General features: G+C 51.0%; 2 protein-coding genes across 4 annotated transcripts in view; both read right to left on the reverse strand.

Annotated features, from left to right (window-relative positions):
- Nucleotides 1-759: 759 nt before the first annotated feature.
- Nucleotides 760-26,886, reverse strand: part of LOC139230514 (cytohesin-1-like) — a 96,121-nt gene continuing 69,994 nt past the window's right edge. The window contains exons 6-13 of the mRNA XM_070862344.1: nucleotides 26,597-26,677; nucleotides 24,582-24,694; nucleotides 23,337-23,485; nucleotides 22,442-22,553; nucleotides 20,175-20,251; nucleotides 18,839-18,910; nucleotides 3,281-3,435; nucleotides 760-2,732 (exon numbers count right to left, since the gene is read on the reverse strand). Coding sequence (XP_070718445.1) covers nucleotides 2,654-2,732; nucleotides 3,281-3,435; nucleotides 18,839-18,910; nucleotides 20,175-20,251; nucleotides 22,442-22,553; nucleotides 23,337-23,485; nucleotides 24,582-24,694; nucleotides 26,597-26,677 — 838 coding nt within the window. The 3' untranslated portion in view covers nucleotides 760-2,653. The remainder of the gene's footprint in view (nucleotides 2,733-3,280; nucleotides 3,436-18,838; nucleotides 18,911-20,174; nucleotides 20,252-22,441; nucleotides 22,554-23,336; nucleotides 23,486-24,581; nucleotides 24,695-26,596; nucleotides 26,678-26,886) is intronic.
- LOC139230011 (actin, adductor muscle-like) lies at nucleotides 3,960-5,166 on the reverse strand. Of its 3 annotated transcripts, none has more exons than XM_070861727.1 (2): nucleotides 4,950-5,166; nucleotides 3,960-4,847 (listed from the first exon to the last, which is right to left on the reverse strand). In XM_070861727.1, exons 1-2 carry the CDS (start codon nucleotides 5,122-5,124, stop codon nucleotides 3,964-3,966), a joined length of 1,059 nt encoding a protein of 352 aa, XP_070717828.1. In that variant the 5' UTR covers nucleotides 5,125-5,166; the 3' UTR covers nucleotides 3,960-3,963. The 3 variants fall into 3 exon arrangements, with proteins under 3 accessions (XP_070717828.1, XP_070717829.1, XP_070717827.1); XM_070861728.1 differs by having other exon boundaries at nucleotides 3,960-4,296; nucleotides 4,459-5,166; XM_070861726.1 differs by having other exon boundaries at nucleotides 3,960-5,166.

Here is a 26,886-nt window from a genome sequence, read left to right on the forward strand (position 1 = left end):
TGCATCCCTGAGTACTTAAGGAAGTGGCCTTAGAAATAGTGGATGCATTGGTGATCATTTTCCAACAATCTATCGACTCTGGATCAGTTCTTATGGATTGGAGGGTAGCTAATGTAACACCACTTTTGGAGGGAGAGAGAGAACGGGCAATTATAGACCGGTTAGCCTGACATCAGTAATGGGGAAAATGTTGGAATCAATTATTAAAGATGAAATAGCAGCACATTTGGAAAGCAGTGACAGGATTGGTCCAAGTCAGCATAGATTATGAAAGGGAAATCATGCTTGACAAATCTTCTGGAATTTTTTGAGGATGTAACTAGTAGAGTGGACAAGGGAGAACCAGTAGATGTGGTGTATTTGGACTTTCAAAAGGCTTTTGACAAGGTCCCATACTAGAGATTAGTGTGCAAAATTAAAGCACATGGTATTGGGGGTAATGTATTGACGTGGATAGAGAACTGGTTGGCAGACAGGAAACGAGAGTCGGGATAAACAGGTCCTTTTCAGAATGGCTAGTGGGGTGCCACAGGGCTCAGTGCTGGGACCTCAGCTATTTACAATATACATTAATGATTTAGATGAAGGAATTGAGTGTAATATCTCCAAGTTTTCAGATGACACTAAGCTGGTTGGCTGAGTTGTGAGGAGGATGCAGGGTGGCTTGGACAGGTTAGGTGAGTGGGCAAATGCTTGGCAGATGCAGTATAATGTGGATAAATGTGAGATTATCCACTTTGGTGGCAAAAACATGAAGGCAGAATATTATCTGAATGGCGACAGATTAGGAAAAGGGGAGGTGCAACGAGACCTAGGTGTCAAAGTACATCAGTCATTGAAAGTTGGAATGCAGGTACAGCAGGCGGTGAAGAAGGCAAATGGCATGTTGGCCTTCATAGCTAGGGGATTTGAGTATAGGAGCAGGGAGTTCTTACTGCAGTTGTACAGGGCCTTGGTGAGGCCTCACCTGAAATATTGTGTTCAGTTTTGATCTCCTAATCTGAGGAAGGACATTCTTGCTATTGAGGGAGTGCAGCGAAGGTTCACCAGATTGATTCCCAGGATGGCAGGACTGATATATGAGGAGAGACTGGATTGACTGGGCCTGTATTCACTGGAGTTTAGAAGCATGAGAGGGGATCTCATAGTAACATATAACATTCTGACAGGACTGGACAGTTAGATGCAGGAAGAATGTTCCCGATGTTGGGGAAGTCCAGAACCAGGGGTCACAGTCTAAGGATAAGAGGTAAGTCATTTAAAACCGAGAAGAGGAGAAATTTCTTCACTCAGAGAGTTGTTAACCTGTGGAATTCTCTACCGCAGAGAGTTGTTGAGGCCAGTTCATTAGATATATTGAAGAGGGAGTTAGATATGGTCCTTACGGCTAAAGGGATCTAGGGGTATGGAGAGAAAGCAGGAAAGAGGTACTGAGGTGAATGATCAGCCATTATCATATTGAATGGTGGTGCAGGCTCAAAGGGCCGAATGGCCTACTCCTGCACCCGTTTTCTATGTTTCTATTAAGACTTCGATATCAAGGGACACTGGGCCTGAACCATTCAAAGCAATTCCACATGCATTGTTTAAAACTATTCATTTTCTATTTTTAACTTAGATTTATTAATAAGTGCATATTTTTTGTTAAAACCCACTATATACCTATATATATAAATATGTAAAACCATTCAAAAATTTAGACACTCAACTGCATGTTCAACAAAATGCTTATAAAGTACATATTTACACACCTCCATCCTCAGATGTCCTAATAGACAATTATTTACAGTTGCCAGTGTTCTCTGGTACTGGAGAACTGTTTACAAAACACATCAAAAGCCAACAGTTATCTTAATCAGTCCAAACATATTTGCTATAGCATGGGTCATGTTGAAATGTGTAAGAGTGATGCTACGAGTATATGTTTAACTAAGGGGTTTAACAACATATTGATCCACATACAAGGGACTGGTTGAAGGAGGTGCAAAGAACTCAACCATTATCCCAGACAATGTGATTAGACCTATAGATGCTTAAGCATTGGGTGTCTAGGAGAAAACCAGATGGATGTCAATGGAGCCCAAAGATAATAGTAAGAAATAGGACCATGATTTCTGTATCTGAAATAGTGGAGTGCAGTATCAGTGGATATTGTCAAGTCCTGTTAGTTTTGATGGAGACCTGATTCATTGATTTACGCAATCCCAATATCGGAATTGGAGAATTGATCCCAATAACTGATGTCGAGAAAGCATGTGGAAGTATGTGTTAATCACAATCCGGAATAAGGAAATGATCCAGGAACGTGTGCACGTCCCAATATCTGGAATGGAAGGAATGTTCAGGGACATGTGCAGACTCCAACACAACTGGAATAATTCAAGGACATGTGCAGACTCTAACACAGCTGGACTGGTCCAAGGCCATGTACAGACCCCAACTACTGGAATGGAAGAAATAGTCTTGGGACATTTGCAGACACCAGCACAGCTGGACTGGCCCAAGGCGAGGTGCAGACACCAACTACTGGAATAAAAGAATGAGTCCTGGGACATGTGCAGACACCAACAGCTGCAGTGCACATAGAACTGCTGGCTATTTCACTGTCTTATATAATCAGCCATTTAAGAGGTAAGGAACTCAGCACAACCTTCTAATTTGATTTGGTGTCCGTTAGCTTTTTCTTTCTTGCTGCCACCATGTCATAGAAAGGATCCCGAGTAATGCTGGCTCTGGAACGTAATAAAAACACAATTACTCACTTGCACTAAATTTACTTTTTTTTTAATAGGGTAGAGACAATAACTGCGATCACTTAATGTTTCAGCACTCCATATACTTCTAATCTTGGAATCCACAATTTACAATATCAAATGTTTGCATTATCTGAAGGAGCTAAAATCTGTTTGAAATTTTAATGTATAATTTTATTTAGTCTTCTATTCCATAAATAATATGTTCAGAAATTAGTCCTCAATAGAGGCATTTGATTATATTTAAACCTTTAACCAGAAAAGGTTTAAACATTTGGGGCTAAAAATTAATTTTGAGGCGCTAACATCGACTGGTCGGTAAGTTTAGCACCTGCCGATAATTAGCGCTGGCAAATGCGAGCTTCAGTATTAGTGTCCCAAGAGGGAAGTGGAGCATTAAGACACTTCTCTCAAGATGTACAAAAGTGCATTCTGATGAGCTTCACAGTCAAATTCTTCACCAGTTTGGCTCATCTCACCTTACCACAATGCCTGAGTTTTTCTTTAAACATCTGGGTCAGTTTTACCTGATTGATTTGATCCATTCATCCCGCTGTTCCCTCGAAGGGGCAGATATCCTGTAAAACTGATGATTGCCTTCAACGACACGTCCATCTGTGTCGGTTTTGCAGGCTTTAATGGTGTGGCCTTTGCTGTTGGGAGAATACAAGTCGAAGCAATTCTGCAATATAAAAATAAGTTGGTCTACAGTTAGTCTGTTATCTCTCGTCACATTTCCTATTTCCTATTGTCATAGAAACATAGAGAATAGGTGCAGGAGCAGGCCATTCGGCCCTTCGAGCCTGCACCACCATTCAATAAGATCCTGGCTGATCATTCACCTCAGTACCCCATTCCTGCTTTCTCTCCATACCCCTTGATCCCTTTAGCCGTAAGGGCCATATCTAACTCCCTCTTGAATCTATCTAACAAACTGGCCTCAACAACTTTCTGTGGCAGAGAATTCCACAGGTTCACTCCGTCCACTCGCTGCGTCTTTGCATCCTCGTCCCGACTCACAACCCCACCCAGTTTTGGGTCGTCGGCAAGCGTGGAAGCATGACGGTGTTGGTTCCTTGCCGTCCCGCGCAATGAGAGGCCAGCGAGACCAGGGTGGGAGTTTTTAATTCTGTTTATTTATTACAATGTCAGCACTCGCTCGCCATACACACTCGAGCGCGCGCGCGCGCGCACACGTTCCGCCAATCGCTCAGAAACACTTGCGATGGACAATCGCCGGACCCTTCTCGTCGTAGTCCTTGCGACACACCCACATGGACTGGAAGGTGTTGAGGCTGGCCATGATGGAGCCCCCAATCCACACCGAGAACTTGCGCTGGGGCGAGGCGTAGACGTTGAGCTTGAAGCGGCTGGGCGCCAGCTCGCCCATCTCCTTCTGCATGCGCTCGGCGAAGCCGGGGAACATGGAGGAGCCGCCCGACAGCACGATGTTGTTGAGCAGCTCGGGCCGGTGCTTGGCCTTGCACTTCTTCAGGCTCTTCATGGCCAGCATGTGGAGGCCGGGGTCAGTCAGCCCCACCGCCTCGGGCTTGAACAGCGACTCGGGGCAGTGGAAGCGCTCTTTGCCGATGGTGATGATGTGGCCGTCGGGCAGCTCATAGTCGGTCGGGTAGTCTTTCTCGTTGGCCACCATCTCGTTGAAGTCCTGCGCCACGTAGCAGCAGGTCTCCTTGATGTTGTGCACGATGTGCATCTCCTCGGGGCTGAAGGGGTTGCCGCATTCCTCCAGCAGCTTGGCCATGTACTCGCTCAGCCTGCCCCCAGCCAGGTCCAGGCGGTAGGTGGCGTGGGGCAAGGTGTAGCCGTTGTAGATGGGCGCCGTGTAGGAGACCCCCAGGCCCGACTCGATGATCAGGCCGTTGGTCCTCCCAGTGGAGTACAGCGACAGCAGGCTCTGGTGGGCCACGTACATGGCCGGCACCCCGAAGTTCTCGAACAGCAGCTCGGCCGACTTCTCCCGGTTGGCGGTGGGCGACAGCGGGGCGTCGGAGAGCAGCACCGCCTGATCCTCAGGGGCCACCCGCAGCTCATGGTAGAAGACGTGGTGCAAGAGCATCTCCAGAGCGTCCCAGTCTGTCACGATGCCTTTGGTGACCACCTGGGTCTTGGTGATCCACGGGTCACTGGGGATGGCGCTGCCGATGTAGTAGTCGGGCCCCTTGTGCGGGTCGTTGCCTGTCTGGTTGGGGATGCCCACCAGGGAGTGGACCACCACCCTGGGCTTGTCGTCGCCGGCAAAGCCAGCCTTGGTGTAGCCAGTGCCGTTGTCCATCACCACAGCCGCCGTCTCGGTGAAGTCTTCTGTGCAGGTGGGGGGCCCCTGGGGGGCAGTGGGGGAGGATTTGCTCATTCTCACAGCGAGGGCACGGACTGAGGGGATCCGGGGGTGGGCTTCTTGGGTCTGCTCTGAGCAATACGATCGGCACGCTTTTCTTCCTGTTTGCAGCCACTGGAGTGTCACCGTCTGTATGGCCCCACACCCCCACCTGCGTCCCTCTACACTGGGCCTGTCGCCGGGGGCAACGGCGCTGATCTCACAATGTCCCCTTGTTGCCTCTGACCTCTGACCCCCCACACACACAGGAAGCCAGGTTACAGACAACAGGTGATGTCACTGAGAGAGGGAGGAGGGCCGTCATCAGGAGGCCCCTCCCCCACCCTCACCCTGAACCCCCATCACTCAGCCCCCCCACGCACCCCACACCCTCTTCCCCCAACCTCCCCCTCCCCAGCCCCCCACTCACAGCCTCAGCCATGATCATATTGAATGGCGGTGCAGGCTCGAAGGGCCGACTCCTGCACCTATTTTCTATGTTCCTATCCCCCTCCCCATTACGCTGTCTGCCACCCGCAACACCACCCACATCCTCCTGCCACCTTTCCCTCGCTCACCCCTCCACCTTCGCTCCAAACCCCTCCCTCACTTTCTGGAGCCCCGTTCCCCGCCTCTGCCCAACTGCTCGCTCCCTGACTTCAGAGTGAGTCGGTGCGAATCAGTCTCTCCCCCAGCCCCCGGCTCTCCCCAGTGCTGCAAACCAGCTGCTTGATAAGAGTCAAGGGGCGAGAACCTCCACTTTTTTTTGCCATGCTTAACGCCCATTTTACCGCTGAGATGACGTATAATGCCCAGATGTCGCCCATTTTGGCACAATATGGAAACGGGCATTTTTCGCTGCCGATCTGAAAACCCTCTCGCCCATGCCGGAAATAACGCCCATTTTTTGGCGCCAAGCTCAAAAGTGGAGCTTCTAGCCTAAGGTCTCAGCTCCTCCCTGATTCTCTCAGCCATGGAGAGGCGTGTGATTCAGGCTCTCACCCACGGGGCCTGTGATTCAGGCTCCCGACCCGTGGGGCCTGTGATTCAGGGGTCTGTGGTGCAGGCTCTCGCCTGTGGGGCCTGTGATTCAGGATCTCGCCCACAGGGCCTGTGATTCAGGCTCTTGCCCACGGGGCCTGTGATTCAGGCTCTCGCCCACGGGGCCTGTGGTTCAGGCTCTCGCCCACGAGGCCTGTGGTTCAGGCTCTTGTCCACAGGGCCTGTGATTCAGGCTCTTGCCCACGGGGCCTGTGATTCAGGCTCTCGCCGACAGGGCCCTCAGGAGGAGAGGGCCTCACAAGGCATACGTTGGGAGTCTGGCCGATCAGATGGAAGTCACCAAATCCAGCCCAGACGTGGCGGTAAACGTGGAGTTCCGCCTCGGCGCGGCAGAGAAAGCCTTTGGTGCAGAACGGCCTCTATCACCCTCTGGGGTGGGAGGGACAGTGAAAGACGTTGGGTGGGGGTGAGATCTATTTGGGGCGAAAGGCCATGCCCTGTGAAGCTTCCGTTGTAGACAGGGAGGTGACTGAGTCAATCGAACAGTCCAACAAGGCCGCTGGGCCAGACGTGAGCCAAGGCGAGGCTCATTGTTGAGGGGCATGGGCAGCAATGCTGGGTATGGGCAGCCCCTCCGCCTCAGCTCATCCGTTGCTCAAACCCTCACCCATGTCGTTCTTAACTCCAACTCCGACTATTCCAATGCACTCCTGGCCAGCCTCTCCACTTTGACCCTCTGCAAACCTGAGCTCAGCCAAAACTCGACTCCTCTCCCTATCTCTGTCACACCCTCCAGCCCCAACACCCCTCCGTATCTCTGTAACACCCTCCAGCCCCTACACCCCTGCCTATCTCTGTAACACCCTCCAGCCCCTACACGCCTCCCTATCTCTGTAACACCCTCCAGCCCCTACACCCCTCTATCTCTGTAACCTCCACGGGTCCCTACACCCCTCTATCTCTGTAACCTCCACGGGTCCCTACACCCCTCCCTATCTTGTAACCTCCACGGGCCCCTACACACCTCCCTATCTCTGTAACCTCATCCAGCCCCTACACCCCTCCCTATATCTGTAACTTCCTCCAGCCCCTACACCCCGCCCTATCTCTGTAACCTCCTCCAGCCCCACAACCCCTCCCTATCTCTGTAAACTCCTCCAGCCCCGACAGCCCTCCCTATCTCTGTAACCTCCTCCAGCCCCTACACCGCTCCCTATCTCTGTAACCACCTCCAGCCCCTACACCCCTTCCTATCTCTGTAACCTCCTCCAGCCCCAATACCCCTCACTATCTCTGTAACCTCCTCCAGCCCCTACGCCCCTCCCTAACTCTGTAACCTCCTCCAGCCCTACACCCCTCCTGATCTCTGTAACCTCCTCGAGCCCCTATACCTCTCCCTATCTCTGTAACCTCCTCCAGACCTTACACCCCTCCCTATCACTGTAACCCCCTCCAGCACCGATTGCCCTCCCTATCTCTGTAACCTCCTCCAGCCCCTACACCCCTCCCCGTCTCTGTAACCACCTTCAGCCCCTATACTTCTCCATATCTGTGTAACCTCCTCCAGCCCCTACATCCCTCCCTATCTCTGTAACCTCCTCCAACCCCTACACCCCTCCCTATCTCTGTAACCTCCTCTAGACCCTACACCCCTCCCTATCTCTGTAACCTCCTCCAGCTTCTACACCCCTCCCTATCTCTGTAACCTCCCCCAGCCCCTATAACCCTCCCTATCTCTGTAACCTCCTCCAGCCCCTACACCTCTCACTCTCTCTGAAACCACCTTCAGCCCCTACACCCCTCCATATCACTGTAACCTCCTCCAGCCCCTACACCGCTCCCTATCTCTGTAACCACCTCCAGCCCCTACACACCTTCCTATCTCTGTAACCTCCTCCAGCCCCTACACCCCTTCCTATCTCTGTAACCTCCTCCAGCCCCTATACCCCTCCCTATCTCTGTAACCTCCTCCAGCCCTTAAACCCCTCCCCATCTCTGTAACCATCTTCAGCCCCTACACCCCTCCATATCTCTGTAACCTCCTCCAGCCCCTACGCCCCTCCCTAACTCTGTAACCTCCTCCAGCCCTACACCCCTCCTGATCTCTGTAACCTCCTCGAGCCCCTATACCTCTCCCTATCTCTGTAACCTCCTCCAGACCTTACACCCCTCCCTATCACTGTAACCCCCTCCAGCACCGATTGCCCTCCCTATCTCTGTAACCTCCTCCAGCCCCTACACTCCTCCCCGTCTCTGTAACCACCTTCAGCCCCTATACCTCTCCATATCTGTGTAACCTCCTCCAGCCCCTACATCCCTCCCTATCTCTGTAACCGCCTCCAACCCCTACACCCCTCCCTATCTCTGTAACCTCCTCTAGACCCTACACCCCTCCCTATCTCTGTAACCTCCTCCAGCTTCTACACCCCTCCCTATCTCTGTAACCTCCCCCAGCCCCTATAACCCTCCCTATCTCTGTAACCTCCTCCAGCCCCTACACCTCTCACTCTCTCTGAAACCACCTTCAGCCCCTACACCCCTCCATATCACTGTAACCTCCTCCAGCCCCTACACCGCTCCCTATCTCTGTAACCACCTCCAGCCCCTACACCCCTTCCTATCTCTGTAACCTCCTCCAGCCCCTACACCCCTTCCTATCTCTGTAACCTCCTCCAGCCCCTATACCCCTCCCTATCTCTGTAACCTCCTCCAGCCCTTAAACCCCTCCCCATCTCTGTAACCATCTTCAGCCCCTACACCCCTCCATATCTCTGTAACCACCTCCAGCTCCTACACCCCTCCCTATCTCTGTAGCCTCCTCCAGCCTCTACACCCCTCCCTATCTCTGTAACCTCCTCTCGACCCTACACCCCTCCCTATCTCTGTAACCTCCTCCAGCTTCTACACCCCTCCATATCACTGTAACCTCCTCCAGCCCCTACACCGCTCCCTATCTCTGTAACCACCTCCAGCCCCTACACCCCTTCCTATCTCTGTAACCTCCTCCAGCCCCTACACCCCTTCCTATCTCTGTAACCTCCTCCAGCCCCTATACCCCTCCCTATCTCTGTAACCTCCTCCAGCCCTTAAACCCCTCCCCATCTCTGTAACCATCTTCAGCCCCTACACCCCTCCATATCTCTGTAACCACCTCCAGCTCCTACACCCCTCCCTATCTCTGTAGCCTCCTCCAGCCTCTACACCCCTCCCTATCTCTGTAACCTCTTCTCGACCCTACACCCCTCCCTATCTCTGTAACCTCCTCCAGCTTCTACACCCCTCCTGATCTCTGTAACCTCCTTCACCAGACCCTACACCGCACCCTATCTCTGTAACCTCCCCCAGCCCCTATAAACCTCCCTATCTCTGTAACCTCCTCCAGCCCCTACACCTCTCACTGTCTCTGTAACCGCCTCCAGCCCTACACCCCTCCCAATCTCTGCAACCTCATCCAGCCCCTACACCCCTCACTATCTCTGCAACACCCTCCAGCCCACTCCCTATCTCTGTAACCTCCCCCAGCCCTATACCCCTCCCTGACTCTGTAACCCGCTACAGCCCCTACACCCCTCCCTATCTCTGTAACCTCCTCCAGCCGTTAAACTCCTCCCGATCTCTGCAATCTCCTCCAGCCACGACACCCTCCCTATCTCTGTAAGCTCCTCCAGCCCCTCCACCCCTCCTCATCTCTGTAACATCCTCCAGCCCATACACCCCTCCCTATCTCTGTAACCTCCTCCAGACCCTACACCCCTCCCTATCACTGTAACCCCCTCCAGCACCGATTGCCCTCCCTATCTCTGTAACCTCATCCAGCCCCTACACCCCTTCCCGTCTCCGTAACCACCTTCAGCCCCTGCACCTCTCCATATCTCTGTAACCTCCTCCAGCCCCTACACCCCTCCCTAACTCTGTAACCTCCTCCAGCCCCTACACCCATCCTGATCTCTGTAACCTCCTCGAGCCCCTATACCTCTCTCTATCTCTGTAACCTCCTCCAGACCCTACACCCCTCCCTATCACTGTAACCCCCTCCAGTACCGATTGCCCTCCCTATCTCTGTAACCTCCTCCAGCCCCTACACCCCTCCTCGTCTCTGTAACCACCTTCAGCCCCTATACCTCTCCATATCTGTGTAACCTCCTCCAGCCCCTACATCCCTCCCTATCTCTGTAACCTCCTCCAACCCCTACACCCCTCCCCGTCTCTGTAACCACCTTCAGCCCCTATACCTCTCCATATCTCTGTAACCTCCTCCAGCCCCGACACCCCTCCCTATCTCTGTAACCTCCTCCAGCCCCGACACCCCTCCCTATCTCTGTAACCTCCTTCAGCCCCTACACCCCTCCCTATCACTGTAACCTCCTTCAGCCCCTACACCGCTCCCTATCTCTGTAACCACCTCCAGCCCCTACACCCCTTCCTATCTCTGTAACCTCCTCCAGCCCCTATACCCCTCCCTAAATCTGTAACCTCCTCCAGCCCCTATGCCCCTTCCTAACTCTGTAACCTCCTCCAGCCCTACACCCCTCCTGATCTCTGCAACCTCCTCGAGCCCCTATACCTCTCCCTATCTCTGTAACACCCTCCAGACCCTACACCCCTCCCTATCTCTGCAACCTCCTCCAGCCCCAACAACCTTGCCGATCTCTGTAAACTCCTCCAGCCCCTACACCCCTATCTGTCTCTGTAACCTCCTCCAGCCCTTACTACCCTCCCTATCTCTGTAACCTCCTCCAGCCCCTACTGCCCTCCTTATCTCAGTAACCTCCTCCAGCCCCTACTACCCTCCCTATCTCTGTAACCTCCTCCAGCCCCTACTGCCCTCCTTATCTCAGTAACCTCCTCCAGCCCCTGCACCCCTCCCTATCTCTGTAAACACCTTCAGCACCTACACCCCATCCATAACTCTGTAACCTCCTCGAGCCCCTACACCCCTCCCTATCTCTGTAACCTCCTCCAGCCCCTACTACCCTCCCTTTCTCTGTAACATCCTCCAGCCCCACAACCCCTCCCTATCTCTGTAACCTCCTCCAGCCCATACACCCCTCCCTATCTCTGTATCCACCTTCAGCCCCTACACCCCTCCCGATCTCTGTAACCTCCTCCAGCCCCTACACCTCTCCCTTTCTCTGCAACCAACTCCAGCCCCGATACCACTCCCGATCTCTGTAACCTCCTCCAGCCCCTACACCCCTCCCTATCTCTGTAATGTCCTCCAGCCCCCTCCCTATCTCTGTAACCTCCTCCAGCCCCTACGCCCCTCCCTAACTCTGTAACCTCCTCCAGCCCTACACCCCTCCTGATCTCTGTAACCTCCTTGAGCCCCTATACCTCTCCCTATCTCTGTAACCTCCTCCAGACCTTACACCCCTCCCTATCACTGTAACCCCCTCCAGCACCGATTGCCCTCCCTATCTCTGTAACCTCCTCCAGCCCCTACACTCCTCCCCGTCTCTGTAACCACCTTCAGCCCCTATACCTCTCCATATCTGTGTAACCTCCTCCAGCCCCTACATCCCTCCCTATCTCTGTAACCGCCTCCAACCCCTACACCCCTCCCTATCTCTGTAACCTCCTCTAGACCCTACACCCCTCCCTATCTCTGTAACCTCCTCCAGCTTCTACACCCCTCCCTATCTCTGTAACCTCCCCCAGCCCCTATAACCCTCCCTATCTCTGTAACCTCCTCCAGCCCCTACACCTCTCACTCTCTCTGAAACCACCTTCAGCCCCTACACCCCTCCATATCACTGTAACCACCTCCAGCCCCTACACCCCTTCCTATCTCTGTAACCTCCTCCAGCTCCTACACCCCTTCCTATCTCTGTAACCTCCTCCAGCCCCTATACCCCTCCCTATCTCTGTAACCTCCTCCAGCCCTTAAACCCCTCCCCATCTCTGTAACCATCTTCAGCCCCTACACCCCTCCATATCTCTGTAACCACCTCCAGCTCCTACACCCCTCCCTATCTCTGTAGCCTCCTCCAGCCTCTACACCCCTCCCTATCTCTGTAACCTCCTCTCGACCCTACACCCCTCCCTATCTCTGTAACCTCCTCCAGCTTCTACACCCCTCCATATCACTGTAACCTCCTCCAGCCCCTACACCGCTCCCTATCTCTGTAACCACCTCCAGCCCCTACACCCCTTCCTATCTCTGTAACCTCCTCCAGCCCCTACACCCCTTCCTATCTCTGTAACCTCCTCCAGCCCCTATACCCCTCCCTATCTCTGTAACCTCCTCCAGCCCTTAAACCCCTCCCCATCTCTGTAACCATCTTCAGCCCCTACACCCCTCCATATCTCTGTAACCACCTCCAGCTCCTACACCCCTCCCTATCTCTGTAGCCTCCTCCAGCCTCTACACCCCTCCCTATCTCTGTAACCTCCTCTCGACCCTACACCCCTCCCTATCTCTGTAACCTCCTCCAGCTTCTACACCCCTCCTGATCTCTGTAACCTCCTTCACCAGACCCTACACCGCACCCTATCTCTGTAACCTCCCCCAGCCCCTATAAACCTCCCTATCTCTGTAACCTCCTCCAGCCCCTACACCTCTCACTGTCTCTGTAACCTCCCCCAGCCCTATACCCCTCCCTGACTCTGTAACCCGCTACAGCCCCTACACCCCTCCCTATCTCTGTAACCTCCTCCAGCCGTTAAACTCCTCCCGATCTCTGCAATCTCCTCCAGCCACGACACCCTCCCTATCTCTGTAACCTCCTCCAGCCCCTACACCCCTCCCTATCTCTGTAAGCTCCTCCAGCCCCTCCACCCCTCCTCATCTCTGTAACATCCTCCAGCCCATACACCCCTCCCTATCTCTGTAACCTCCTCCAGACCCTACACCACTCCCTATCACTGTAACCCCCTCCAGCACCGATTGCCCTCCCTATCTCTGTAACCTCATCCAGCCCCTACACCCCTTCCCGTCTCCGTAACCACCTTCAGCCCCTGCACCTCTCCATATCTCTGTAACCTCCTCCAGCCCCTACATCCCTCCCTATCTCTGTAACCTCCTCCAACCCCTACACCCCTCCCTATCTCTGTAACCTCCTCTAGACCCTACACCCCTCCCTATCTCTGTAACTTCCTCCACCAGACCCTACACCCCTCCCTATCTCTGTAACCTCCCCCAGCCCCTATAACCCTCCCTATCTCTGTAACCTCCTCCAGCCCCTACACCGCTCCCTATCTCTGTAACCACCTCAAGCCCCTACACCCCGCCCTATCTCTGTAACCACCTCCAGCCCCTACACCCCTTCCTATCTCTGTAACCTCCTCCAGCCCCTATACCCCTCCCCATCTCTGTAACCATCTTCAGCCCCTGCACCCCTCCCTATCTCTGTAACCTCCCCCAGCCCCTATAAACCTCCCTATCTCTGTAACCTCCTCCAGCCCCTACACCTCTCACTGTCTCTGTAACTGCCTCCAGCCCCTACACCCCTCCCTATCTCTGTAACACCCTCCAGCCCTACACCCCTCCCAATCTCTGCAACCTCATCCAGCCCCTACACCCCTCACTATCTCTGCAACACCCTCCAGCCCACTCCCTATCTCTGTAACCTCCCCCAGCCCTACACCCCTCCCTGACTCTGTAACCCGCTACAGCCCCTACACCCTTCCCTATCTCTGTAACCTCCTCCAGCCGTTAAACTCCTCCCGATCTCTGCAATCTCCTCCAGCCACGACACCCTCCCTATCTCTGTAACCTCCTCCAGCCCCTACACCCCTCCCTATCTCTGTAAGCTCCTCCAGCCCCTCCACCCCTCCTTATCTCTGTAACGTCCTCCAGCCCATACACCCCTCCCTATCTCTGTAACCTCCTCCAGACCCTACACCCCTCCCTATCACTGTAACCCCCTCCAGCACCGATTGCCCTCCCTATCTCTGTAACCTCCTCCAGCCCCTACACCCCTCCCCGTCTCTGTAACCACCTTCAGCCCCTATACCTCTCCATATCTCTGTAACCTCCTCTAGCCCCGACACCCCTCCCTATCTCTGTAACCTCCTCCAGCCCCGACACCCCTCCCTATCTCTGTAACCTCCTTCAGCCCCTACACCCCTCCCTATCACTGTAACCTCCTTCAGCCCCTACACCGCTCCCTATCTCTGTAACCACCTCCAGCCCCTACACCCCTTCCTATCTCTGTAACCTCCTCCAGCCCCTATACCCCTCCCTAAATCTGTAACCTCCTCCAGCCCCTATGCCCCTCCCTAACTCTGTAACCTCCTCCAGCCCTACACCCCTCCTGATCTCTGCAACCTCCTCGAGCCCCTATACCTCTCCCTATCTCTGTAACACCCTCCAGACCCTACACCCCTCCCTATCTCTGCAACCTCCTCCAGCCCCAACAACCTTGCCGATCTCTGTAAACTCCTCCAGCCCCTACACCCCTATCTGTCTCTGTAACCTCCTCCAGCCCTTACTACCCTCCCTATCTCTGTAACCTCCTCCAGCCCCTACTGCCCTCCTTATCTCAGTAACCTCCTCCAGCCCCTACTACCCTCCCTATCTCTGTAACCTCCTCCAGCCCCTACTGCCCTCCTTATCTCAGTAACCTCCTCCAGCCCCTGCACCCCTCCCTATCTCTGTAAACACCTTCAGCACCTACACCCCATCCATAACTCTGTAACCTCCTCGAGCCCCTACACCCCTCCCTATCTCTGTAACCTCCTCCAGCCCCTACACCCCTCCCTTTCTCTGTAACATCCTCCAGCCCCACAACCCCTCCCTATCTCTGTAACCTCCTCCAGCCCATACACCCCTCCCTATCTCTGTATCCACCTTCAGCCCCTACACCCCTCCCGATCTCTGTAACCTCCTCCAGCCCCTACACCTCTCCCTTTCTCTGCAACCAACTCCAGCCCCGATACCACTCCCGATCTCTGTAACCTCCTCCAGCCTCTACACCCCTCCCTATCTCTGTAATGTCCTCCAGCCCCCTCCCTATCTCTGTAACCTCCTCCAGCTCTACACCCCTCCCTATCTCTGTAACCTCCTCCAGCCCCTACACCCCTCCCTATTTCTGTAACCTCCTCCACCTCTACACCCCTCCCTATCTCTGTAACTTCGAGCCCTACACCCATCCCTATCCCTGGAACCTACTCCGGCCACGACACCCCTCCCTATCCCTGTAACCTCCTGCAGCCCCTACACCCCTCCCTATCCCTGTAACCTCCTCCAGCCCCTTCACCCCTCCCTATCTCTGTATCCACCTTCTGTCATCTCGGTAAACCCTGAGAGCTTATTCTTAAAGTGTAACGGTAACACCTGATATGTAGTCCTCCCACCACTGGTGGCACTGTGGCATCGGTCATCCGGGTCTGACCACCATCTAGTCCTGAAGCAACAAACACAGCCCCGCCCTTTCAGCCACCTCCAGCATGATCCCACCACCAAATGCTACAGGCGATCTCATTGAAACATGCAAGATTCTGAGGGAGTTTGACAGGGTAAATGCTGAGAGGTTGTATCCCCCTGGCTGGAGTGTCTAGGACCAGGGGGCACAGTCTCAGGATAAGGTGTCGGCCACTTAAGAACGAGATGAGGAGGAATTTCTTCACTCAGAGGGTTGTAAAGCTTTGGAATTCTCTGCCCCAGAGGGCTGTGGATGCTGAGTCTCTGAGTATATTCAAGGCTGAGATAGATAGATTTGGACTAGTGGAATCAAGGGATATGGAGATCGGGCGGGAAAGTGGAGTTGAGGTCAATGATCAGCCATGATCTTATTGAAAGGCAGAGCAGGCTCGAGGGGCCATATGGCCTACTCCTGCTCCTAATTCTCATGTTCTTATATTTATACTGCTAGCTCCTGCTTCCTTATCCCAATGGTGAATTTAGGGTTGCCAACACTTCAGGATTGCCCTGGAGTCTCCAGGAATTGAAGATTAATCTCCTGGACATTGTCGCAAGCCACCTGGGAGAAAAATCATAAGTGGCACTAGAAAATTGGGGGAGGAGGGGGTTGATTTTCTCTGAATACTTTTATTTATTAGTTGTAACTACTGGAGATGGGAGAAAAGGCTGTTTGGGCATGGGGAGAGGTCTGGGGTTGGAGACGGGAGGCCCTGTGATGAAAGCTCCAGGAATACATTAAACCAAAGTTGGCAACCCTTGTAGAATTACCGACGCAGCTTTTTTTTAATGGATCTACAATTCTGGCACTGGGAAAAAAGAGACGGATTTAATGTTGTATCTGTGGGAGTAGCTCATGTTTGCTGGTAAGGAGTTGCACGTTTTTGAGGTTCTGGTAAAGAAACATAGAAACATAGAAACATAGAAAATAGGTGCAGGAGCAGGCCATTCAGCCCTTCTAGCCTGCACCGCCATTCAATGAGTTCATGGCTGAACATGCAACTTCAGTACCCCCCTCCTGCTTTCACGCCATACCCCTTGATCCCCCGAGTTGTAAGGACTTCATCTAACTCCCTTTTGAATATATTTAGTGAATTGGCCTCAACTACTTTCTGTGGTAGAGAATTCCACAGGTTCACCACTCTCTGGGTGAAGAAGTTTCTCCTTATCTCGGTCCTAAATGGCTTACCCCTTATCCTTAGACTGTGACCTCTGGTTCTGGACTTCCCCAACATTGGGAACATTCTTCCTGCATCCAACCTGTCCAAACCCGTCAGAATTTTAAACGTTTCTATGAGGTCCCCTCTCACTCTTCTGAACTCCAGTGAATACAAGCACAGTTGATCCAGTCTTTCTTGATAGGTCAGTCCCACCATCCCGGGAATCAGTCTGGTGAATCTTCGCTGCACTCCCTCAATAGCAAGAATGTCCTTCCTCAAGTTAGGAGACCAAAACTGTACACAATACTCCAGGTGTGGCCTCACCAAGGCCCTGTACAACTGTAGCAACACCTCCCTGCCCCTGTACTCAAATCCCCTCGCTATGAAGGCCAATATGCCATTTGCTTTCTTAACCGCCTGCTGTACCTGCATGCCAACCTTCAATGACTGATGTACCATGACACCCAGGTCTCGTTGCACCTTCCCTTTTCCTAATCTGTCACCATTCAGATAATAGTCTGTCTCTCTGTTTTTACCACCAAAGTGGATAACCTCACATTTATCCACATTATACTTCATCTGCCACGCATTTGCCCACTCACCTAACCTATCCAAGTCACTCTGCAGCCTCATAGCATCCTCCTCGCAGCTCACACTGCCACCCAACTTAGTGTCATCCGCAAATTTGGAGATACTACATTTAATCCCCTCGTCTAAATCATTAATGTACAATGTAAACAACTGGGGCCCCAACACAGAACCCTGCGGTACCCCACTAGTCACTGCCTGCCATTCCGAAAAGTACCCATTTACTCCTACTCTTTGCTTCCTGTCTGACAACCAGTTCTCAATCCACGTCAGCACACTACCCCCAATCCCAGGTGCTTTAACTTTGCACATTAATCTCCTGTGTGGGACCTTGTCGAAAGCCTTCTGAAAGTCCAAATATACCACATCAACTGGTACTCCTTTGTCCACTTTATTGGAAACATCCTCAAAAAATTCCAGAAGATTTGTCAAGCATGATCTCCCTTTTACAAATCCATGCTGACTTGGACCTATCATGTCACCATTTTCCAAATGCGCTGCTATGACATCCTTAATAATTGATTCCATCATTTTACCCACTACTGAGGTCAGGCTGACCGGTCTATAATTCCCTGCTTTCTCTCTCCCTCCTTTTTTAAAAAGTGGGGTTACATTGGCTACCCTCCACTCGATAGGAACTGATCCAGAGTCAATGGAATGTTGGAAAATGACTGTCAATGCATTCGCTATTTCCAAGGCCACCTCCTTAAGTACTCTGGGATGCAGTCCATCAGGCCCTGGGGATTTATCGGCCTTCAATCCCATCAATTTCCCCAACACAATTTCCCGACTAATAAAGATTTCCCTCAGTTCCTCCTCCTTACTAGACCCTCTGACCACTTTTATATCCGGAAGGTTGTTTGTGTCCTCCTTAGTGAATACTGAACCAAAGTACTTGTTCAATTGGTCTGCCATTTCTTTGTTCCCCGTTATGACTTCCCCTGATTCTGACTGCAGAGGACCTACGTTTGTCTTTACTAACCTTTTTCTCTTTACATACCTATAGAAACTTTTGCAATCCGCTTTAATGTTCCCTGCAAGCTTCTTCTCGTACTCTATTTTCCCTGCCCTAATCAAACCCTTTGTCCTCCTCTGCTGAGTTCTAAATTTCTCCCAGTCCCCAGGTTCGCTGCTATTTCTGGCCAATTTGTATGCCATTTCCTTGGCTTTAATACTATCCCTGATTTCCCTTGATAGCCACGGTTGAGCCACCTTCCCTTTTTTATTTTTACGACAGACAGGAATGTACAATTGTTGTAATTCATCCATGCGGTCTCTAAATGTCTGCCATTGCCCATCCACAGTCAACCCCTTAAGTATCATTAGCCAATCTATCTTAGCCAATTCATGCCTCATACCTTCAAAGTTACCCTTCTTTAAGTTCTGGACCATGGTCTCTGAATTAACTGTTTCATTCTCCATCCTAATGCAGAATTCCACCATATTATGGTCACTCTTCCCCAAGGGGCCTCGCACAATGAGATTGCTAATTAATCCTCTCTCATTACACAACACCCAGTCTAAGATGGCCTTCCCCCTAGTTGGTTCCTCGACATATTGGTCTAGAAAACCATCCCTTATGCACTCCAGGAAATCTAATCGACTTTACGAACATCTAGAAACTTGTTTTACCACATACCAATTTTCTGGAATCTTCTGCGACTTTCACGCACAAATTTTCTAATGGAATAATACCTCTGGGTTCTTTATCCTGTGAAACAAAACAGTGTCTTTGTTTATAAGTGTCTGTCTTAGGAACTTTATGTTTTGCTTAAGAACAGTATTTGTTTTCCCAGTTAGGTAGCCACATCCTGTGTGAGCTGAGGACAGTGTCGTCAACCTTAGCTCACTTGCTAGCACTCACACCTCTGAGTCAGCAGGTTGTGGGTTCGAGTCGCACTCCAGAGACCTGAACACAAAATCTAGGCTGGCACTCCCAGTGCAGTGCTGAGGGAGCGCTGCACTTTCAGATGAGACGTTAAACCGAGGCCCCGCCTGCTCTCTCAGGTGGACGTAAAAGATCCCACGGCCACTATTTCAAAGAGGAGCAGGGGGAGTTATACATATTTTTTATACAAAAAAGTAGGAACTTGCATTTATTTAGCACCTTGCAGATCTGATTTTAACAACCAGTTTTTATCCCTCAATCACTAAAACAGATTCTCTGGTCATTATCACATTGCTGTTTGTGTGAACTTGCCCTGCGCAAACTGGCTGCTGCGTTTCCCACATTACAACAGTGACTACACTTCAAAAGGTACTTCATTGGCTGTAAAACGCTTTGGGACGTCCGGTGGTCATGAAAGGTGCTATATTAATGCTAGTCTTTCAGGTCTCTAAAATGCAATGCTGCTGTTGATCATTAGGAGGTGTATGGCAGCAACTCAGGGTACCTGAATTTAATGCCTCTCCACCCTCTCGCCTACCCCCAAGGAACCAGGCGCAGGGAAGGATGGAAGAATTCCCCTCATGGGGGGGGGGGATTGGGGAAAAAGCAACTCACGCCCACATTTTCCTTTACAAACTGACTTAGGGATGAGGGATTCCAGTTACCTAGATAGCTGGGGTTGTTCTCTTTGGAGCAGAGAAGGTTAAGAGGAGATTTGATAAAGGTGTTCAAAATCATAAAGGGTTTGGATAGAGTAAATAAAGAGAAACTGTTTCAAATGAGTGTAGGATCGATAACCAGAGGACACAGATTTAAGGTGATTGGCAAAAGAACCAGAGGCGACATGAGGAAAAATCTCTTTATGCAGCGAGTGGTCAGGATTTGGAATACACTGCCTGAGAGGGTGGTGGTACAGATTCAATGCGGAATTGGATAAATACTCGGTGGAGAAACATTGCAGGGATTTGGGGAAAGAGCAGGGGAGTGGGACTGACTGAATTGTTCTTCGAAACAGCCGGGGAAGACTCGATGGGCCGAATGGCTCTTTTCTGTGCTATTCGATGACTATGAATGGAAAATAACTTACGGTTGTATACTCAAAATAATACAGGCAGTTGTCTGTCAAAATGAACCACCGGCGCTTCCATGTCTTCACTCGACCCCCTGTAAAGATAGTGGGAGACGCATTACGCGGGGCGACACCTTGAGGTGTAATCACACAGCTGATTTTATCCCTCTAATTGGCTGGAACAGATCACCAAGATGGAGGGCAAAGCCAGTGGCTGAGGCCTGATTGGTTGATGCTCTTCTTCCAGCACCATGGCACTTCTCCAACACTGAAAGTATGAGCTTGTCTTACACCATCTACAGCACGCATGGTAATTCTGTCTTCGTCCCCGTCTCAGCCCGTCTGCTGCTGAAACCCTTCGTTAGCTCCAGGCTCAGCTACTCCAATGCACTTCTGGCCCACCTCCCACCCTCCACTCGCGATAAACTCCACCCCATCCAAAACTCAGCTGTCCTTATTCTAAATCACACCAAGTCCCATCCACCCATCATCCCTGTGCTCATTGACCTACTGGCTCCCGGTCCATCAATGCCTCAATGTTCAAAATGGCTGCCACCTTTACAGAGGATATAATGCCCAGAATCAGGCCATTCGGCCCAACCAGTCCATGCCGGCATTTATGCTCCACTTGAGCTGCCTCCTGTCTTTCCTCATTTAACTCTGTCAGCATCACCCTCTATTCCCTTCTCCCTCATATGCTTGTCTAACCTCCCCTTAAATGCATCTATTCTACTCGCCTCAACCACTTCCTGGGGTAGCAAGTTCCACACCTTCACCGCTCTTTGGGTAAAGAAGTTTCTTCTGAATTCCCTGTTGGATTTCTGGGTGACTATCTTATATTGATGACCTCAAGTTATGCTCTTCCCCACAAGTGGAAACATTCTCTCTGTATCCACCTTCTCAAGGGCAAACAGGGATGGGCAATAAAGGACATGTTAATTTGCAACATCTAAAGCTCTGATTGGGCCATTGATGACAAGTTCTGGTTGCTGATTGGTCCCCTTGGAGGTTAGGACACACTCAGCAGTTTCTCTTTGCAAAGTGTAATTCGAGCCATTCTGACTGCCGACTCCAGATAGACCAGAGCTCACTTGGAATAGACAGGGCTCACTCTCACGGGTTAAGACCTTCTCCCACCAAGTTCCTTACCTCCTCCCCCAGCCCAAGTTCCTGAGCTCCTCCAATCCTCCCCCACGGATTCATGTCCTTCTTCCCCCCACCCGCCCCCACCCAACCCAACAAGTTCCTGACCCCTCCCCGCCATTGATGGAGCATTGTGTGAGTCACGGATTGTTAACAGGTTTATTGGATATAGTGTCGTGACTTCCGGACTTCATCCAGACATCATCGTTCTCACTCTCAACCCCCGCTTTAGACCTGGATTATGCTCTTCCGCCATCCTCACTGTGCACTCTATACTCTTTACCTCACCCCACACCGAGTTCCTGACCTCCTCTTCCCCCCCCCCAATCCCTCTCTCTCCCTCCCGTCAATCCCCCCTCTCTCCCTCTGATTCCCCCTCCCTCCCACCGATCTCTCCATCCAATCTCCTTCTCTCTCTGATCCCTCTCTCACCGATCCCCTCTCCCTCCGTTCTATCCCCCCTCTCTCTCCCTCCCTCCGATCCCCCCTCTCTCTTTCTCCCTCCTTACCCCTCTCCCTCCAATCCTCCTCTCGCTCCCTCCAATTCCCTCTCTCTCCTTCCAATCCTCCTCTTCCTCTGATCCTTCCTCTCTCCCTCCAATCCCCCTCTTTCTCTCCCTCCGCTCCCCCCTCATTCTCACTCCGCTCCACCCTCTCCCTCCAATCCCCCTCTCCCTCCCTCTGATCTCCCTCCCTCCCTCTGTCTCCGACCTCCCATCTCTCTCTTCCCCCTCACCCTCTCTCCCTGTCTCTCCCTCTCCCCCCTCTCTCTCCAATTCCCCCTCTCTCTCTCCCTCTCCCCCTCTGATCTCTCTTCCCCAGTCTCTCCCTTTCCCCCTCTCTTTCCCCCTCCGACCTCCCCCTCCCCCTCCCCCAGTCTCTCTCCCCCTCACTCCGATCCACCTCCCTCTCTCCCCTTTTGATCCAAACATCTCACGGGCCTTGTCCCACGGAGCTGAACAAAACGCGGCCCATGCTGCCCTGCAGCCACAACCCGTGGGGTGCTGCGCATGTGCGGCCAGACCTCAGTGCGCATGCGCAGAAGGATACGAAAATGTTTGTGCAGATAATCACTTCGGGCAATAAATGCCGGCCTTGCCAGTGACGTCCACGTCCCATGAACTAATTTTTTAAAAACATACCCAGTTTCGAAAGCCATCCTTCCCGGTCTGGATTAAAAAATGTGTGCGTTAGGTCATTCCCGTCATCCTCAGGGATTTTAAATGGCTCGCTCCTGATGCTTTCATACAAATTCTGTTCAGAAGAATCAAAAAGGGAATCTTTGAAATTATTATAGCCTGATGGTTCAATTTGACTTGAAATTCCACCGACTGTCTTCAGCCATGGGCACCGCACCTCAGGAAGAGGATATTGGCCTTGGAAGGAGTACAGCCAAATCCTCCATGGCTAATATATCCCTCCTGAGGATTCACGAGAATGATACCGGTGCTAAAAGAGATCAATTATTAGGACAGGTTGCATAGACTAGGTTTATATTCCGATGAGTATAGAAGATTAAGGGGTAATCTAATTGAGGTGTTTATCATAGCAAAAAAATTACGACTCAGAAGGAGGCCATTCACCCCATCGTGTCCCTGCCAATAATTTAAGATGATTAAAGGATTTGACAGGTTAGATAGAGAAAGATATTTCCTCTGGAGGGGGAGTCCAGAACAAGGGGGCATAACCTTCAAATTAGAGCCAGGCTGTTCAGGGGTGATGTCAGGAAGCACTTCTTCACACAAAGGGCAGTGAGAATCTGGAACTCTCTCCCCCAAAAAGCAGTTGAGGTTGAGGGGGTCAATTGAAAATATCAAAACTGAGATTGTAGATAAGGATATTAAGGGATATGGGTCCACAGTGGGTAAATGGAGTTAGGGTACAGATCAGCCATGATCTAATTAAATGGCAGAACACGCTTGAGAGGCTGAATGGGCTATTCCGATGTCCTCCTCCTGCCCTGCCCCCTGTTTGTGATTTTAGGTTATTGCCCATTAAACTCAGACTGCCAGCAGTGTGTTACTGGTGAGCGCCTACCCTGAGCAGTTCCAGTGGGAGGTCTCCTCCATTGTTAATCCCACGATTCATTGCCACAAACCGCTCCAGTACTGGTTTCTCCTTCACATTTGGGTTGTGTAAACTTGTGTTCAACATAATGACCGCGAAGGACAAAACATAACAGGTATCTGCAAAGAAAGGTAGGCAATTGGTGAGCCCTTGAGGTACATTTACAATTGCACAAGCCTTGTAAAGCAATTACGTGAAATTAAGTAAAATCAATGATAACTCCAAGCAGTTGACTTGCACTCTGTTTATGTGATGGCCATGATCAATTAGCAAACGTAAGTTTTTTTTTCTATACAAGATGGTGACTGAATTGGGAGTGAGATCTTAGAAATTTACTCAACAGAGCCACCTGTGGCCACTGCTTGGAACTACATTGTGACAGTTGACATAGCAAAATTGAATGGGAAACGTTGACACAACAACACTGAGTAGTGATATAAAAGTTGTGACCAAAAATCAGGACAACAGGAAGTACGTTTTGTGGACAGGAAGTACACACCCTGTGCAAGATTTTTAATACTCTATAGGTAACTCGCAGCAGGTACAACCTTCGCCATAATGTTATTATGATCGTCTCTGCCCCTTGCCTCAGCTCCTCCGCTGCTGAAGCTCTCATTCATGCCTTTGTTACCTCTAGACTGACTATTCCAACACACTCCTGGCTGGCCTCCCACATTCTGCCCTACGTAAACTAGAGGTGATTCAAAACTTGGCTGCCCCATGTCCTAATTCGCACCAAGTCCCGCTCACCCATCACCCCCTGTACTCACTGACCTACATTGGCTTCCGGTTAAGCAATGCCTCGATTTCAAAATTCTCATCCTTATTTTCGAATCCCTCCAGGGCCTCATCCCTCCCTATCTCTGTAATCTCCTCCAGCCCCACAATCCCCCGAGTTGTCTGCACTCCTCTAATTCTGCCCTTTTGAGCATCCCTGATTATAATCGCTCAACCATTGGTGGCCGTGCCTTCTGTTGCCTGGGCCCTAAGCTCTGGAACTCCCTCCCTAAACTTCTCTACCTCTCTTTCCTCCTTCAAGACGCTCCTTAAAACCTACCTCTTTGACCGAGCTTTTAGTAACCTGCGCTAATTTCTACTTATGCGGCTCGGTGTTAAACTTTTAAAATCTCATAACACTCCTGTGAAGCGGCTTGGGGCGCTAAAGGCGCTATATAAATACAAGTTGTTGTCAGTAAAGAGATGACTGTTTCCTACCAGTTGACTGAAAGACGTCCTTGTTACACCGACAATACCGTGTGGCGAAAGCTTCCATCATTCTGTCGATCTTCTGCGCTTCTCCCGGCAATCGGAAGCTCCACAGAAACTGCCTGCAAGTTAGGGAAAATATGTACTTGGGTGTATTGGGCAGAGATGCACATGAGGTTTTATACTGAGGTTAGGACGGGGGAAATAACTGTACACAATGTGCCTGTTAAATGAGAGATGGTGCTGCTGAGGAAAGTAAGTATCATTACATTAGGTGCTGTGAAGGAGACTCTTGAATTGTCCACAGTACTGATCAGAAGTAATTCTGGAGCCCCTTATGTCACCCCAAACGTGCTCAGTGCAGGAAATGGACCCTTTATAGCATCCCTATGATTACTCCATTTTCAGCACTTCCGGCTTCTTAGAGCAATGTGAAAAGAAAGATTTGGATTTATATAGCAGCTTTCACGACCACCGGACGTCTCAAAGCGCTTTACAGCCAATGAAGTATTTCTGGAGTGTAGTCACTGTTGTAATGTGGGAAACGTGCTTGCCGTGTAGGAGTTCCAAGTAGAGCACTTGCTTAGGGAGTCTCGTGTCAGGCATACGGATGATGTGGCCTGCCCACCGCAGCTGGTCAAGTGTGGTCAAGCGAGCCCCAGGTGGACAGAGGAAACGCTTAAGGACACCCTCAAAACCGCCTTGATAAAGTGCAACATCTCCATCAGCACCTGGGAATCCCTGGCCAAAGACCACCCAAAGTGGGGCAGAGCATCCGGGAGGGCGCTGAGCACTTCGAGTCTCGTCGCCGAGCGTATGCAGAAATCAAGCGCAGACAGCGGAAGGAGCGTGCGGCAAACCAGACTCCCCACCCACCCTTTTCCTTCAACCACTGTCTGCCCCACCTGTTACAGAGACAGTAATTCCTGCATTGGACTGTACAGTCACCTGAGAGCTCACTTTTAAAGTGGAAGCAAGTCTTCCTCGATTTCGAGGGACTGCCTATGATGATGATGTGGGAAACGTAGCAGCCAATTTGCGCACAGCAAGCTCCCACAAACAGCAATGTGATAATGACCAGATATTCTGTTTTTTTGTTATGTTGATTGAGGGATAAATATTGGTCAGAACACTGGGGACAACCCCCGTGCTCTTCTTCGAAATAGCGCCATGGAATCTTTTACATTCACTTGAGAGAGCAGACGCGGTCTCGGTTTAATGTCTCATCCAAGTCCCACTCCAGGGACTTGAGCACAGAAATCTAGGCTGACACTCCAGTGTAGTGCTGAGGGAGTGCTGCACTGTCGGAGGTGCGGTCTTTTGGATGAAACGTTGAACCGAGGCCCCATCTGCCCTCTCAGGTGGACATAAAAGATCTCATGGCAGTATTTTGAAGAAGAGCAGGGCAGTTATCCCCGATGTTCTGGTCAATATTTATTTCTCAATCAACATCAGTAAAACAGATTACCTGGTCATTATCACAGTGCTGTTTGTGGGAGCTTAATGTGCGCAAATTGGCTGCCGCGTTTCCCACAGTGACTACACTCCAAAAGTACTTCATTGTAAAACATTTGGTCATCCGGAGGTTGTGAAAGGTGCTTTATAAATGCAATCTTTTTTCTTCCATAAAGTGGTAGACTTTTATTTGGAAAAAATGGCGGTGATAAACCTGGATATATTCAACAAGCAATCGGGGAAGTTTGGGATCACCCAGGATAGATGAATTAAGATGGGCCGAATGGCCTTCCTCCTCCACAATTACCTTGTGACCTTTTAACAGTTTAACGTTATGTACCACTCTCCCTTGTTGTCACATATTATGAAGCAATAGGAATTGCACCCCGATAAAGAGTGTGAGTGGGTCGGGTGGTTGGATAAATGGGAAAATGAAACATAAGACCAGGAATTGAAGTGAAAGAAATAAATGGAAGCAATTGTGAAAATCCATGAGGGGGAAAACAAAACCGTTTGAACGTTTTGTGCAGGAAGTGAAACAATGGGCAACCCCACTCAGAATTTCTCACCTTAATGCCTGCACAAGGTTGAGGTCAGAAAACTCATGCAGTTCTACGAAGGAATGTAGAATCCTGATGTATAGTGGTTCCCTGAGGAGATTTAAAAAATCAAGTCAGTGTTTCAGAGGTATTCGAGGTTGCCTACTCTACTTGGGTCCATTCTTGGAGGTTTCATCACATGACCTCTCGCCGCCAATCGCACAGTCCCCATTGATCCATCCACGCGACACCCTGCCTTGCCCCAGCCAATTGGAAAGTTAACAGAATCTGATTGGATGCCTGTCAGTCAAACGGCCTTT

This window comes from Pristiophorus japonicus, chromosome 19 (assembly GCF_044704955.1).
Source record: "Pristiophorus japonicus isolate sPriJap1 chromosome 19, sPriJap1.hap1, whole genome shotgun sequence".
NCBI classification, from domain to species: domain Eukaryota; kingdom Metazoa; phylum Chordata; class Chondrichthyes; family Pristiophoridae; genus Pristiophorus; species Pristiophorus japonicus.